Here is a 16,514-nt window from a genome sequence, read left to right as displayed (position 1 = left end):
GCATGCTGTTGATGTCCTATATAAATGTTAATGAGAATTGTAGCTGTAGATGTACTGAGAAGCTCTTCTGGAAATACTGTGATCACTGCCAATACAAATTAGTTGCTATTAATACTCATTTGCGGATATCATGCAGAGAATTTGCAAGAGTTTTGTTTTCTTCGGTAGTGGTTATATATTTTTTTTAAAGCATCATAGTCATAAAGGATAATTTTCTGCAGCTCATTCATGGCATTATTTTTCTCTCTTTTACTGCTTCAAACATTCTCCTGCCAGCTACTATGTATACTAAGCTACTGTATATACTACAGTCTGAAAGGATAACAAACAGAAAATATGGTTGTTGCCACAGAAGATCCAAGCCCAAAGCTTTCTTTCTGTCATGCCCCCATTTCTTTGTTCTTGCCACCCACATGAAATCAGGATGAAGGCCAAATGCATTTAAAGCATTTTAAAAATATGACCCATTACCACTGTGGCATTAAAACAAAACATTTTTGGGGGAAATGTCTCAACCACAAATATTGCAGGAATAGAGGTGAAGGACAGAAATGGCGAGGTTGGTAAAACTTGGCATATTTGTGAGGTATCTCCATTATAGTTTTGGTCTGTTTCTGCACTCAGTGCTTGAGTTTCTTTGGAATGTATATTATTTAAGAACTTGATTGCAGACATTTTGCATTAGCATCTGTATTGAAAAACTATGCGTTCTGCTGAAGTGCAGAATGCTAGCCCAAGTTTTTGCAATTCTTTTATCCTTCAATAGTCAAGAAACATTTTCATCACTACATTTTTTGTGGCAGTAAGGAATACATAAATCAAGCAAGGACAATCGATATAACAACATTTCATGCCAAACAAGCTGATAGGCAATGTAAGATGACAAATGTGACACCTATGTGTCTTAACATCCAAAAAGGTTTATTAGAAACATCACCTCACCTTTACTCTAACTCTCCAAGCCACCACAAAACAAAGACATGCAAGGAGAAGACAAGACACAAAGATGACAGGCAAGAGGCAATGTCATTCTAGTAACAACAGTACAATGTCTGTCTTCAGAAAAAGTGATCCCACACATGTAAAGAAGCCAGTGATCCAAAGCCATTTGTCAGGAAAAAAAATATATAGAATGTATGCAGAGAATGATGGCTGTGCAATCACCTGGAACTTATCATTGTAGATGACACACAAGACTGTAGTGCAGGTAGAGATGAAGAAGTAGAAGAAATGGATCTAGAGCCCATGCGTAAGGCAACACGTGACACCTGAGGCTCAAACAATTCTAATAGAACTATTAAGCTACAGAACTTTGAAGCTATCAAGATGCGAAAAGACTATGCAAAAGGAGAAATTAGCTCAGTTCTTGCATAACACCATTGTCACTCCTAACATGTTGGATGAATCACCCTCACCCATCAATACCTGAAAGACAATGTGACCCAGGGGCTCAATGGTGACCCAGAGTACCTATTCCTTATGGGATTGGGGAAGGGCTGTAGTATATTAGTAGAACATTTATGTTGCATGCAGAAGGCATGCAACATCCCCTGCACCTCTTAATTGGGCTGGGAGAAACCCCTGCTTGAAACCTTGGAGACCCACTGCTAGTCAGTGTAGACAATACTGAGCTAAGATGGATCAATGACTCTGCAGAAGGCAGCTTCTTGTGTTATTGGATTTCCTTTCTTTGAAAAAGGGAGAAGGAATTGCCCAAGTGTTTCACATGTTGAAATGGCTTGGCAACTGTGTGCACGTACTGCTCCAGAACACAAGGTCTGCTGCCAGCAACAACATATGAACCAGGGAATTGGCAACTAAGCAATGACAAAGACACTTTCTCCAGGTTACAGATCTGTACAGAAGATGATGTGACACGGTATCATTCTTCTGCCTGCTGTCACTATGTAACTGACAATGGGCTCTCAGCACCTTCAGTAAGCACAGCCAAAAAGAGGTCTCAGTTTTTCTGAGGTCGGGCAAGTACAAAGAATGAAGCTCCAGTGACATGCATTCCCCATTTTTTTCATTCAGTCAGAGTTCTACTTTAAGCACACCTGCCTTCTTGCCATTCAGCAGCATCTATGCTACAAGGTATGTGTGGGTGTTCCTTTCTTTGTTCAGGGGCTGAAATGCCACCAGTCAGAATAGAAAATTCAAGCAAGGTGCCTTTGAGTTACATTGAAACTAAATGCCAAAGTTTACCTTAGTTCCTTGAAGGGGTCTGCCCTGACATTGGGTGTTTCTATGGATTTAGGGAACACTACGCCTTCTGCTCCTGAAATAACAAAACAGAACACAAGTGTATATGTTATAAACTGTCATATGTGGCACATTTTACAGTTAATCTATCTCTAGCCCATAACATACATCCTATATCCTTATAACTACCCAGAGTGAGGATACTGAGACTCTCCTCTGCCTGCGATATATTTGTTCAACTTATAGAAACAATAATTTAGCGCATTAAGGGCTCTAATCCTATACATGTTTACTTGGGAGAAAGTAACATTCACCACAGTAAGACAGACGTGCTTATTAAAGACTCTTAGGATTGGATTGCACAAATGCATAAATGTAAAGCATTTTTTTAACAGATATATTTAAAGCAGGTCTTAAATGAGGTACTATATGAATACAAACCCTTTGAATGAGCTGTCTTTCCAAATGCAGTCAATGTGTGTGGTGTTATTTCTCAATTCTTTTTAGAAAAGTTTTCAAAAGGGTGGTGAATTACTCTGGAGGTGCATCATTGCTGCCCAAAATGGCTGAACGCATGCTGTATTGCCTCCTCCCTTTGTTTGCTGCAGTTGATATATTTATTACTTGCTTGCATTTATTACCTGCCTTTCACAAAAAGTCCAAGGGCAAGTTATATATCAGTAAAAAGGTAAAATACAGCATACAAGGCAGTTAACAGTTAAGCAACCGATCAACAAATATGGCCAAACCAATCAACAACCATTGTTGTTGTTTAGTCGTGTCCGACTCTTCGTGACCCCATGGACCAGAGCACGCCAGGTACTCCTGTCTTCCACTGCCTCCCGCGTTTGGTCAAACTCATTTTAGTAGCTTCAAGAACACTGTCCAACCATCTCGTCCTCTGCCGTCCCCTTCTCCTTGTGCCCTCAATCTTTCCCAACATCAGGGTCTTTTCCAGGGAGTTTTCTCTTCTCATGAGGTGGCCAAAGTATTGGAGTCTCAGCTTCACGATCTGTCCTTCCAAGTGAGCACTCAGGGCTGATTTCCTTCAGAATGGATCGGTCTGATCTTCTTGCAGTCCATGGGACTCTCAAGAATCTCCTCCAGCACCATAATTCAAAAGCATTGATTCTTCTGTGATCAGCCTCCTTTATGGTCCAGCTCTCACTTCCATACATCATTACAGTGGTGCCCCGCAAGACGAACGCCTCGCAAGACGAAAAACCCGCTAGACGAAAGGGTTTTTCCCTTTTGGAGGCGCTTCGCAAAACGAATTTCCCTATGGGCTTGCTTCGCAAGAAGAAAGCCCATAGGGAAATCTCCGGGGACCTCTTTTAAATGCTGGCGGTGGGGAGCAAAGCCTTCCCCCCCCTCCGGCCTTCAGAAGAGGTCCAGGAAGGCCGGCGGGGGCCGAAAGGCTTTCCTCTCCACCGCCAGCATTTTAAAAGCAGTCCGGGATAGCAGGGAAGCGCTTCCCGCTATCCCGGATGGCTTTTGAAAGCAGGCGGGGGGCAAAAGTCTTTGCTCCCCCCCGCCTGCCTTCAAAAGCCATCCGGAGGCTTTTAAACCTCTTCTGAAGGCTGGCGGGGGGCAAAAGTCTTTGTCCCCCCTGCCTGCCTTCCCGGGGGCTTTTAAATCGCCCCGGGACAGCGGAGAATGTCCCGGGGTTTTTTAAAATGCTGCCGGGCGGCAGCGAAGGCTTCGCTGCCGCCCGCCAGCATTCTAAAAAACCCCGGGACAGCGGAAGACTCCGCTGTCCAGGGGCGATCTTAAAATGCTGGCGGGCGGCAGCGAAGGCTTCGCTGCCGCCCGCCAGCATTTTAAAAAACCCCGGGACAGTGGAGGCTGTCCGGGGCGATCTTAAAATGCTGGCGGGCGGCAGCGCTGCCGCCCGCCAGCATTTTAAAAAACCTCGGGACATCGGAGAAGTCCTCTGCTGTCCCGGGTTTTTTTTAAAATGCTGGGGGTGGGAAGAAAAGCCCTTGTCCTCCCCCCCAGCCTTCAGAAGAGGTCGGGGGACAGACTGTCCCCGGACCTGGTCTGAAGGCAGTTTCCATAGGAACGCATTAATTAATTTTCAATGCATTCCTATGGGAAACCGTGCTTCGCAAGACGAAAAACTCGCAAGACGAAAGAACTTGCGGAACGAATTAATTTCGTCTTGCGAGGCACCACTGTACTAGCATATTCCCAAATGCCTGGAGGGAAAAATATATGTGCCTGTGTATATTTTCTGAAAATCCTCCATGCTGAAGCTAGGCAGCCATCAGGTAGCAGGGAGTCCCAAAGTTTGAGGACTACCACTGAGAAGGTTTTGTTCTGATTCACACGATGATCAAGGCAACTCATATGATTGAATCAGCTGAGAACTGGTCATGTGGGAAAAATTAAGCATTTTCATGTGATGCACAACAACAGTGAGTTAATGGATTTGATGTGACTGGTCTTTTGGAGCTTTCCCTCTCCAAGAGAATGAGGAAACTGGAACTGGGAAACTGTGCTACATTTAAACTGCCTGGGACATTTCAGATGTACAGTGGTACCTCGGGTTAAGTACTTAATTTGTTCCGGAGGTCCGTTCTTAACCTGAAACTGTTCTTAACCTGAAGCATCACTTTAGCTAATGGGGCCTCCTGCTGCCGCCGCGCTGCCGGAGCATGATTTCTGTTCTCATCCTGAAGCAAAGTTCTTAACCTGAAGCACTATTTCTGCATTAGTGGAGTCTGTAACCTAAAGCATATGTAACCTGAAGCGTATGTAATCTGAGGTACCACTGTAGCTACATACTAACCCTTCTGCACTTCAACTAACTTTGAATATGCAAAAATGATGGCTTCAACAATCACTTTAACAGATATGGAAATTGGCCACAGGGCATGGCTTAGTCTTTCTATTGGAACTGTTGTTGACTCCTATTTCTTCAATTAGGCTGCTTATAGTCACAGCGTGCTGCTGCAGTGGCCTGCAGACTGAAACATACAATTTTTTTTTATCCTGCCTCCACTCACTACTGCATTTTGCTGGATGAGAGACTACTCCAATGCAATGAAGGAAATGATGCAAGGGACCACTAGTAACTGCACACCCTGCCCATAAAATATCCCCAGCACTCCCCAGGTAAGTCTCCTAGGCAAAATGCTGACACATAAATGATAATATCTGGTAAGGCATCAAAGTAAGGTGCCTGTTTCTGTGGCATAGGGAAACTTTGAGCTAGCTCACATGCTTGACTGCTGTTGCTTCTGTCTGGCTATCAGGAACAAAAGAAAGAAACCATTTCATTATACCTGATCCATCTATACTGGGCGGAAAGCAAACCTTGTCAAATCTGCTGGTAAATCAACAGCTTTTATCGCTTTTGCCATTGCAAACACTACTGCCTCTGCTGTGAACAAAGGTCTGTTTCTTTGGAAACTATAGGGAATATTGTTTTCAACAACACAATTGATTTTTGTGGTATATCGTCGTATATCTACAACAAGTTAGATAAGACAGAGGGAATCTATTATGTAATGTGTATTTATACCTACTGTACATTCCATGACAATAAATTATTCTCTTCTTTTATTATTTGCAAAAGAGTTTGATTAAAACCCAGGCCCGGCAAATCTTTCTTTTGACACTATGTAATTTACCAGCAATAAATGTTCATAAACAGTTTGAGTGGAAAATCCATAAAGCTATTTCAGCTTTATTTTAAGTTCCATTTAATGCCCCTCAAAAATGATTTCATCAATGTGTGTTCCATTAACTGGCTTTCTGCCCAATAACTTAATTCAACACAATCAATCAGGAATTTATAAAGCATGTGACAGGATCTATCTAAAGTGTTTTGAATTACTGTAATGATTCACTCAATACTTTAATTTTTCGCCCCCTCCCCGGTACTGGTGAAAACTGGGGAAATAAATTTGTCAAAAATCTCTAATGTGCATTTGGTGACTGCAGGAACAATGTGGAAAGCTTTTATATTAAAGTACTGCACAGTATCACAGATACATTTGGTGACAGCAAAAAGCTTTATGCTAAAAGAAAACAAGTAACCATTTGAAAGCTGCATTGTAGGATATATTCCTATAACCATTGCCACATGATAGGGGTTTTATTTTTGACAAGAACTGACGAGAAAGCTGGTGCCTGGTCGGTTTCAATATATCCATTGTGAACACTTTTTAAAATGCAGGTGTTTAAGTTCAGAATATGCCTGTTACCACAGCCAAGTTTCTCTTTCTACTGAATAATGTCATCTGTTTTATGTAGCAATTAAACCAAAGCATGCATTCCATGGTGTATAGTTTTTCTATGGTTGCAACAGCTGCCATTACACTTTTCGAGTCAAAGAAGCAGCAGAATCATAGAGCTGGAAGGTAATCTAGTCTAAAAAAGATGGCCATCCAACCTCTGCTTAAAAATCTCCAATGGAGAGGCCACAACCTCCTGAGGGAGTCTGGTCCACTGTCAAACAGCTCTTACTGTGAGAAAGTTCTTCCTGATGTTTCGTCAGAATTTCCTTTCTTGTAACCTGAAGCCACTGTTTCAAGTCCTAGCCTCCAGAGCAGGAGAAAACAAGCTTGCTCTACCTGGCATGTGACAGCCCTTGAGATATTTGAAGATGGCTATCATATCTACTCTCAGTTTCGTCTTTTCCAGGCTAAACATACCCAGCTCCTTCAACCGTTCCTCATAAGGCTTGGTTTCCAGACCTCTGATCATCTTGGTTGCTCTCCTCTGCACATGTTCCAACTTGTCAATGTCCTTCTTAAATTGTGACACCCAGAACTGGACACAGTATTCTAAGTGGAACCTGGAAGTCTTGACTTCCAGTATTAGGAGGTGCCAGCCACAGAGTGAAAGAGTGAAACCCTGCAGCTCACTATCACTTTTGAATATAAGCAGAATTTTTTATTTTTTCCAAAAAATGCAAAACACCCAGAATTGGTTCTCTGAAAGGTCAAAGTTCGTAAGTCAGATGAGGACGACAGAGGCGCCACATTTATAACTCACCCATAACAGTTTTTGTACAAATAGGGACAGAAATTGTTCACTGGGCGGAATAGCCCACAGTCTGCAAAACATAACCAAAGAAAGAAGCCCAAGTTGCATGTCTTGTAAAGGACCTGAGCATCACAGAAATGGACCCCCCTCCCTTTTCAAGTGACAGTTGCAATCAGTAAACTAATTGGGGGCACTGCACGACTTGTTTGTACCTGCCTCCTCACTGTGTTTGAGACAACTCACAACAATAAAATTAGGGCAACACACACACAATCTTTCAAAAACACTAACTAGCTGTTAATAAGCAGAATGTCTGCAAACTTCAGCTTTATTGGCTTTGCAAGGAAGGGGAACCCAGAGGTAGCTCAGTTCACCTCATTAAAAATAATAAGGTTGCAGAACTGGTGGACTACAAAAAGAATGCATGGATACAGAAATCATGAATGTGATTCATTTTCAGCACCATGTTTTATGATGTAATGTACTTACTACATGGAGGATGAGACCAATGGGCCTGAGCAGAATGCTTTGTGCCATAATATCCCACCCCCAAAGGAAGGATTGTCAAAAAGAGATAAGGTTTACTCAAATCATTCTGATCCCAGGCTGTTTGAGCTTCAGTTTGCTGAACTGTTTCCCAACAGTGCTTATAACAACATCAGCACTGGTGAGCTCTTTTTTTTTACTAGCTGTATTTGTTGCTGGTGCTAGTTTTGCGTGAAACACTAGCGTGTGGGCTTACAAAACCAGAAATAGTCCATGCAAAAAGTTTCCAAGGAGAACATCCTGCTCTCTTAAAGCAGATTATGTTTCAGAAGAGTTTCAAGGGAAGCTCAAGGAATATAGAATAAATCTGCCTTGCATTAAATTCAGAAACTGTACTATATGTTCCTTTGCTAATCCTTATGGCACCAAATCAATATTAATCTGATGCTGGTTGATGCTTCTTTCGTAAATAGGATTAAGGTTAACACAATATAGACAGATATATCAGACCTGGACATTAAATCCATGTCTGCTGCCTTGGTTTTACCCTTTCCTTTCATATCTGCTTTATATCCAAATCCTAAAGAAATTAGAAATATCTCTGCGTTATGTATCCCCACTAACTAACAGAACCTCAGTTCAATCTTAGCTGAATTTTGAATGGATCTTCCAAGAAGCAATTAATATTCAATATTTAATTTCTATAGACTGCATCTCTTTAAAAACAAGCTTCATTGTCAAGGGCAGCAGTGCCAAAGAAAGTGAAATTAAAAAGCATTAACATACTCTTGATAAGGTGACAATTTGCAAGGTTATTATGGCATCCCTCTAGTAATTAACACATAGTAAGGGACAGGGTACTTAAAGGCAGCTAAGTAACTTGGGGGGAAAGCTTGAACTAATTACCTACATAGCAGGAAAAATACACAGTTCATAGCTTAAAAAGCAATAGACAGATGGTAAATTAAATGGCTTTCCTGTGAAGGTGGTATAGGCACAATCTTACAAATTAAGGTTCTTACTGTGCAACTATACTAAATAGCTGGCACGAGAGTGTAAAATAAGGAGCAATTATAATGAAAACGGCAATCTCTAAACAGTATCAACACATACTGTACATGATGAAATGTAACAAGATTGCTGGGAAGAATCAACTGCTGCAGTTACTGTGCTGCTGGCAGTGGATGATTTGGCACCAATTAGCAGATATCTGCATATGAAACTCAGATGGGCGCACGGAATGGCCACACAGGGAGAGAAGACGGACATCCCGTTCTTACTCACCTTTTCTACAAACTAAAAAGTCTCAAATGTTGCAACCTTTCTTCAGAGGATAGTTGCTCCATCCCCTGAATCACCTTTGTCTATATGCCTGTTGACATTCTCAAATTACTATTATTATGGATTTGTGAGGCAGTAATTGCTCTTGCAGAAGCCTCCAGCTGTTTTGGGACTACAATTCTCACCATCCCTGACTACTGGTCCTGTTAGCTAGGGGTGATGGGAGTTGTAGTCCCAAAACAGCTGGAGGGCCAAGTTTGGCCATCACTGGCCATAATGGCTCTGCTACAGTAAGGCATGTTCTTCTATATGCTTGGCTATTTTACCTTCAACAATACTATTTACCAATTTTACCAATTTTCTGGGACAGACTAACGAAAGCTAACTGCCCTATAATTGCCAGGATATCCCTTAGATCCCTTTACAAAAAAAAGGTTTTATATTGGCTGTTTTTCAGTCCTTAGGCCTGGAGACTGATCTGAGGGATATTTTTGTTAGAAGACCAGCAATTTCACATTTGAGTTATTTGAGAACTCTTGGGTGCATGCCAACTAGACCCAGCGATTTGTCAGTTTCTATTTCGGCAATTAGGCCTAGAACTTAATCTCTCATCACCACTAGCTGCTCAGACTCACTTCCTGCACAGGTTTGTTTAGGCACTGGGATCTGCCCTATATATTCTGTTGTGAAGTCAGATGCAAATGTCACTTGGAAGTGACCTGTGTTGTGTGTAACTAGAGACAATGAAAAGTTTCAATTAACTCTTATACATTTAACAGTGTGAAACAGTGTGAAACCTGATTCAGAAGAGAAATTAGGGAGTATACAAAAAATTCTAAAAGGAAAAGGAGTCAAAACTGATATTAGCAGAGAGAAAGCTTTAACATTCTGAATGTCCCTTGTTGGATGTGCCCATTAAATTACTACTAGGACATAGACTGTCCTTCATTTGTCAGAAAGTTAATAACATTGAAGCAAGTCAGGGCAAGGATGGTTATGGTTATGTTTATTAATACAATTTGTTTGTATTGCAAATCTATATGTGGAAGTGCTTGAGAAGGGGCAAAGGGACAGAGAGGACACTACCCTGTTTTTGAAGTTGCTTCAATCTAATATTTCCAGGCTGTGAAGCCTTTGGTGCCCTAAGGTCAAACTTATTCATTAAGCAGCTGTTTATCACAAGGGTCATTATTCTGTTTTTATTGAAAAAGAAACTGTGGGAGCCAAAGACGAAGCAAAGACTTCAGAGTGAATGTTCAAACTCCCCTCCTCCTCCTAACTTTGGAAGATTTCCCCAAATCTCATCATATATTTGGCTGTAATTCTAGAATAAAAACCCACAATAAATACTTTTAACTGATTAGAAAAGTGTGATCACATTAGGAAAAAGTAGCACTACCAACTAAAAGAACTTTACTCTTACAATCCAAATGAAAAGCTTGCGGCACTGTACATTAAATAAAAGATTATTCTGCCTCTATTATATTTGACTTCTATTTTGAGGATTTTGAGGAAAAGACACATTTTAAAATAAGTGAAACAGATATGTGTCCTGCAAATAAACACAAGGGTTTGTGTGTATTCAATCGCTTCATCAGTGCTCTTATTGTCCCTTAATGCCACCAATAAAATTGTTGTTTAGTCGTGTCCGACTCTTTGTGACCCCATGGACCAGAGCACACCAGGCACTCCTGTCTTCCACTGCCTCCCGCAATTTGGTCAAACTCATGCTGGTAGCTTCGAGAACACTGGCCAACCATCTCATCCTCTGTCGTCCCCTTCTCCTTGTGCCCTCCATTTTCCCCAACATCAGGGTCTTTTCCAGGGAATCTTCTCTTCTCATGAGGTGGCCAAAGTATTGGAGCCTCAGCTTCACGATCTGTCCTTTCAGTGAGCACTCAGGGCTGATTTCCTTCAGAATGGATAGGTTTGATCTTCTTGCAGTCCATAGGACTCTCAAGAGTCTCCTCCAGCACCATAATTCAAAAGCATTGATTCTTCAGCGATCAGCCTTCTTTATGGTCCAGCTCTCACTTCTATACATCACTAATGGGAAAACCATAGCTTTAACTATACGGACCTTTGTTGGCAAGGTGATGTCTCTCCTTTTTAAGATGTTGTCTAGGTTTGTAAAATAAAATACCTTACATTAACTATTCTTTTGGTGTTTGATGATCACAGTATTTGTTATTAGAATGAAATTTTTAATACCTCTGGACTGAGATCTAAATTCTGATGGAATTCTGAATTGTTTAAAACAGGGCTGGGGAACCTGTGGCCCACCAGATGTTGTGAGACAAAAACTCCCATCATCTCCTGTCACATGCCAATGGGCAAGGACAATGAAAGTTGTAGTTTGTGACTTTTAAGGGGCACAGGCTCACCATCCTTTGTTAAAAAGAGTAGTTGTTTGTCTGAAGGATGCTCCTTGAGGATGCTCCTTGATCTAACTTCGTCACTGGTTAGTTTGTTGCTAGGTAAGTCTTACCTGTCACTTGTCAGATAGCCTAGCCATAAATACACACACACACAATTTATATCCTGCTCCTCATTACTAGTGATCTTGGGGTAGTGTCTACGTTGATGCTATTTCAGTGCCTGTTTCTGTATTGAAAGCTGTCCCAGGAATGAATCTGAAAGGTGGGCTTCCTGTGACAACCAACCTACCAACTAATGAAACAAAGCAAAGTTATCAGTTAAGTTTATTATTTATAGCCCAATTTTCTACAGATGTATCCAAAGCATCTTATAATTTACAACACAAGACTGGCGTGTGGCTACTATTTAGCAATAGACTTATCCATCTCTTCCCTGCACTTCTAGCCTGCGTGTTTTCATCCCATTATATGAAGGAACATGCCGATTTCTAAATACTAATATTATACAGACACACACACATTGATTTGAGTATATTGATAAACGGAAAAGTGACTAAGCAAAGAAAACTAACAGCATTTAGCTGTTCCTTTGTAGGAAGTCATGAATACACAACTGTATTCCATAGGTTTTCTTACAGTAGTCATCACAAGAAATCTATGACATAAATCACATGTAAAGCATTTCCTACATTTTATAATATAATAATAATTAAACACTGTATTTATTGGATGCTTGATCAGGCTGATAAGGATTTGTGGAGAGGCACTGCTTTTTCCTCCCTTGTATAAGACTGAAATACAAAACCTGGGAGAAAATGTTTGCGGATGCAAAGCATTGAGACAGCAAGGATGATTTATACAAAGATAGAGATATTAGCCCATCACATTCATATTAAATCATGTTCTCTCCCAAACCAAGCTGAGAAGCACCAAGGGCAATGCAAATTATTTCTTCATCTCCCTCAGGAATGAGCATGCAGCTCTTGTGAACACAAGGTTGCAAATACAGTACAAACAATTGCCAGGTCTCGAGAGGAGAGAACACGCTGGTTAAAGCATTATAGTTCTCTTTTATGCAGACTTACTTAGGAGTAAGGCCCACTGAATTTAGTTCATCATTATCATAGGAATATTGTACAATATTACATTTACATTCTGTTTATTATTTGTTAAGATAAATTCTGCAAATATAATTGATTTCCACTAATAGGAAAGATAAGATTAATTGTGTTCACACACATTAAGAATTTCTGCTGTGTTTGATCTGTGTTTGAACATTCCCAGAACTTGTGTCTTGGCAGCATAAAGTTTGACAAGTGGAGTGTTGCAGGATTCTGTCCAGGGCCCATCGTTGTTCAATGTATTTACAAATTTCTTGGATGGAGGAATTGAGGGCTGCTTATCCAATCTGCAAGGGGACGCAGGAGGTGCTGTGGTGTAAACCACTGAGCTTTGGGCTTGCTGATTGGAAGGTCGGTGTTTGAATCCCCATGATGGGGTGAGCTCCCATTGTTTGGTCCCAGCTCCTGCCAACCTAGCAGTTCGAAAGCACGTCAAAGTGCAAGTAGATAAATAGGTAGAATCATAGAATCATAGAGTTGGAAGAGACCACAAGGGCCATCGAGTCCAACCCCCTGCCAAGCAGGAAACACCATCAGAGCACTCCTGACATATGGTTGTCAAGCCTCTGCTTAAAGACCTCCAAAGAAGGAGACTCCACCACACTCCTTGGCAGCAAATTCCACTGTCGAACAGCTCTTACTGTCAGGAAGTTCTTCCTAATGTTTAGGTGGAATCTTCTTTCTTGTAGTTTGGATCCATTGCTCCGTGTCCGCTTCTAAACAGTTCCCACTACTCCGGTGGGAAGGTAAATGGCGTTTCTGTGCGCTGCTCTGGTTTTGCCAGAAGCGGCTTAGTCATGCTGGCCACATGACCCGGAAAAACTGTCTGTGGAACGGACAAACACCGGCTCCCTCGGCCTGTAAAGCGAGATGAGCGCCGCAACACCAGAGTTGTTCACGACTGGATTTAACCGTCAGGGGTCCCTTTACCTTTACATCAAATCTGCAGATGACACCAAACTGGGAAGGGTAGCTAATGTTGCTGAAGACGGAATCGGGACTCAAGATGACCTTAACAGATTGGAGAACTGGGCCCAAACTAACGAAATGAATTTCTATAGGGACAATGGCATTCCACAAATGCTGGAAAGTGTGCAGAGGAGAGTGGCCAGGATGATCAAGGGTCTGGAAACCAAGTCTTATGAGGAATAGTTGAGGGAGTTGGGTATGTTTAACCTGGAAAATAGGAGACGAAGAGGAGGTATGAAAAACCAACCTCTGACATCTAAAGGGCTGTCACATGGAAGATGGAACAAGTTTGTTTTCTCCTGTTCTGGACCCGAACCAATGACTTCAAGTTACAAGAAAAGAGATTCTGACTAAACATCAGATAGAACTTTCTGACAGTAGGAGCTGTTTGACCAGATGGTGGTGGACTCTTCTTCCTTGGAGGATTTTAAGCAGAGGTTGGATGGGCAGCTGTCTTAGATGCTTTAGGTGAGATTCAGGCAAAGCAGGGGGTTGCACTAGATGACTCTCAGTCCCTTCCAACTCTACAATTCTATGATTTGTGGGAGGGTGCTGGGCACATGGAGGGAAGGTTCAATGGCATAGTCCCCTATATATTTATTTGAAGGTATTAACATCCTGCTTTTGCTTCTTAGTAGCAGGAAATCACGATCCAATAACCATAGAAAATAGGATTAAGTACTAGTAGCTTTATCTAGTATTATGCATTGCATATTATTATGCATTGTATTTATACATCTTTTTATTGTATTGATATTATGTTATGTATTTACATTACATATGTTGTTTACATTACTATGCTGTATACTGCCCTGTTTCATTTTGACAAAGGGTGGCATATAAATTTCTTAAATATATACATTGCACCACATTCTCAAGTTCTAAATAATACTCAGAATCTGAAGACATGTTATACAAGGAGCTTTCCTGGTCATTTTTGATGCAAACTTGCAAAGACACGTTTATAATTCATTCTAAAAAGTTGCTTGCCCCTTTAGCAATGGGATACTTTGCTCTAAATAAGAGAAATGACACTGCAGTCGCATGCTTATATCTGAGCACATGAATCTCTCTTCTCTCTCCCTCCTAGCAATGGTCTCCCAAAAGATGCCATGACGTTTGGGAGCAGTGATTGTGGTATGTCAGCTGCAGTCATCTTAAAAGGCTAAATAAAGCATTTAACCACAGTTTAATTTCTGAAGAAGCTCATGCTAATTTAAATTACTTTACATTTAATTAAAATGCTTTTGTATGGTGATAATAATGTAACTGTGGTAATTAGTATCAAGTGGCATCTAGAGGGCATATTTAAAAACTAATCTGGAGAATAAATAGAGCTAATTAGTAGCTAGAATAATGCTTTATGATTATCCTTTGTTTATAACTGCTATAATGCTCAATGTGTTATTAAATGAAATTGGTAATTAATGTATATCAAAGCTATTTTTCAATGCTTTTATTAAAGCATCTCTTAGATACAACATTTTTTTAAAGGCAAACTGCATTTGTTTCATTTCCATGGAAATAAAAAGGATAAACAGATGACGGCATAATCTACAAAACAATTTATTAATGTAAGCTGCAGCACCCAAATCTGCAGCGGCCATTCAAAAAACTGCGTTCTATTTTATAAGCAAGTTTAGAAATAATACACACATCTGCTCCGAAATTCTGAAGTAGATTCTGAACTGTTCATCAACCCTACATTGAAGGAAAATTCACTGTTTTTCACAAAATTCAGCTGTGGAGTAGCTGTTGGGCGACTGATGATAGTCGCAGGAAACATTGATGCCACACCAATGCTTTCTGCATGAAACACATGGTGCATATACAGTGGTGCCCCGCAAGACGAACGCCTCGCAAGACGAAAAACCCGCTAGACGAAAGGGTTTTCCGTTTTGGAGGCGCTTCGTAAAACGAATTCCCCTATGGGGTTGCTTCGCAAAACGAAAAAAATCTTGCATCCCCCCGCGGGTTTTTTTCGTTTCTTTCGCCCTTTTCTTAAGCCGCTAAGCCGCTTATCAGCTGTTCCGCTGATAAGCCGCTTAACAGCTGATCGCTGGAAGCCGCTTGACAGCTGTAGCGCTAATCCGCTAAGCTGTCAATGGGCTTGCTTCGCAAGACGAAAAAACCGCTATACGAAGAGCCTCACGGAACGGATTAATTTCGTCTTGCGAGGCACCGCTGTAGTAAATATGCACCATATTTACTATACTTTTCAATATCATACTTTTCAATATCATGGGTCATGCATACCAGCAGTAAAGGATTCTTGCATCCCCCCTCTCCCGTCTTGCTTTGGACCAATGAAAGAATCCCGAGACAAGAGATTTATTGTTTGGGAAAACATGTTGAACACAGAGACTGAACTTTCAAGTCTATCTGGGAATCAATGGGAACTTGAAATAGAAAAAAATAAATCTCACCCTTACTTATAAATTAGAATTCTGTTTCTCCTGCTACTTAGGGGTTGCCAAGAGAAAAGGAAAGTGATATATAACACCTGGACTTTCAGACACTTAATAGTGGTGCTAGAGAAAGGTAAGTGAGAGACTATGGCAAACTGCAACACAGAGCTCTGGTCTCCTGTTTTGTTTTGTTTTTTTCCATGACTATGATCTGCATTTGGTTCCCAGTACAGAGAAACATAATACTGGTGCATATGGTCATTCAAGGTGTGGAGAAAATGGATAGAGATTAGTTTTTCTCCCTCTCTCTCTCTTAACACTAGAACTTGGGGCCACCTGTTAAAGCTGAATATTGGAAGATTCAGGAAGGAAGGAGAAGATTCAGAAAAGGAAGGAGAGTGAGCTACCGCAAGGTATAGTGATGGTCGCCAACTTGGGTGGGCTGTATGAGGGAATCAGACAAGTCAGAGAGGAGAAGGTTATGGATGGCTAGTAGCAATGATGGCTATGTACTACCTCCAATATCAGAGGAGCTATGCTTCTGAATACTAGTGGATGGGAAATACAAGTGGGAAGGGTGCTGTTGCACTTGTGTCCTGTTTGTGGGCTTCCCATAGGCATCTGCTTTGCACCATGAGACTAGAATGGCCTTTGGTCTGATCCAGCACTTTTTA

The 16,514-nt window shown here is 41.1% G+C and overlaps 1 protein-coding gene across 2 annotated transcripts in view; it reads right to left on the bottom strand.

The window, feature by feature from the left end:
* The window catches only part of SGCD (sarcoglycan delta), a 371,263-nt gene that overhangs the window by 39,074 nt on the left and 315,675 nt on the right, over positions 1–16,514 (bottom strand). For both annotated transcript variants that reach the window (XM_081901134.1, XM_081901133.1), the window contains one exon: positions 2,206–2,278. In XM_081901134.1, the coding sequence (XP_081757260.1) occupies positions 2,206–2,278 (73 nt within the window). The remainder of the gene's footprint in view (positions 1–2,205; positions 2,279–16,514) is intronic.

The sequence above is a fragment of the Podarcis melisellensis genome, assembly GCF_964234715.1.
Source record: "Podarcis melisellensis genome assembly, chromosome: 2".
NCBI classification, from domain to species: domain Eukaryota; kingdom Metazoa; phylum Chordata; class Lepidosauria; order Squamata; family Lacertidae; genus Podarcis; species Podarcis melisellensis.
This window is presented reverse-complemented; position numbering and strand designations above follow the sequence as displayed.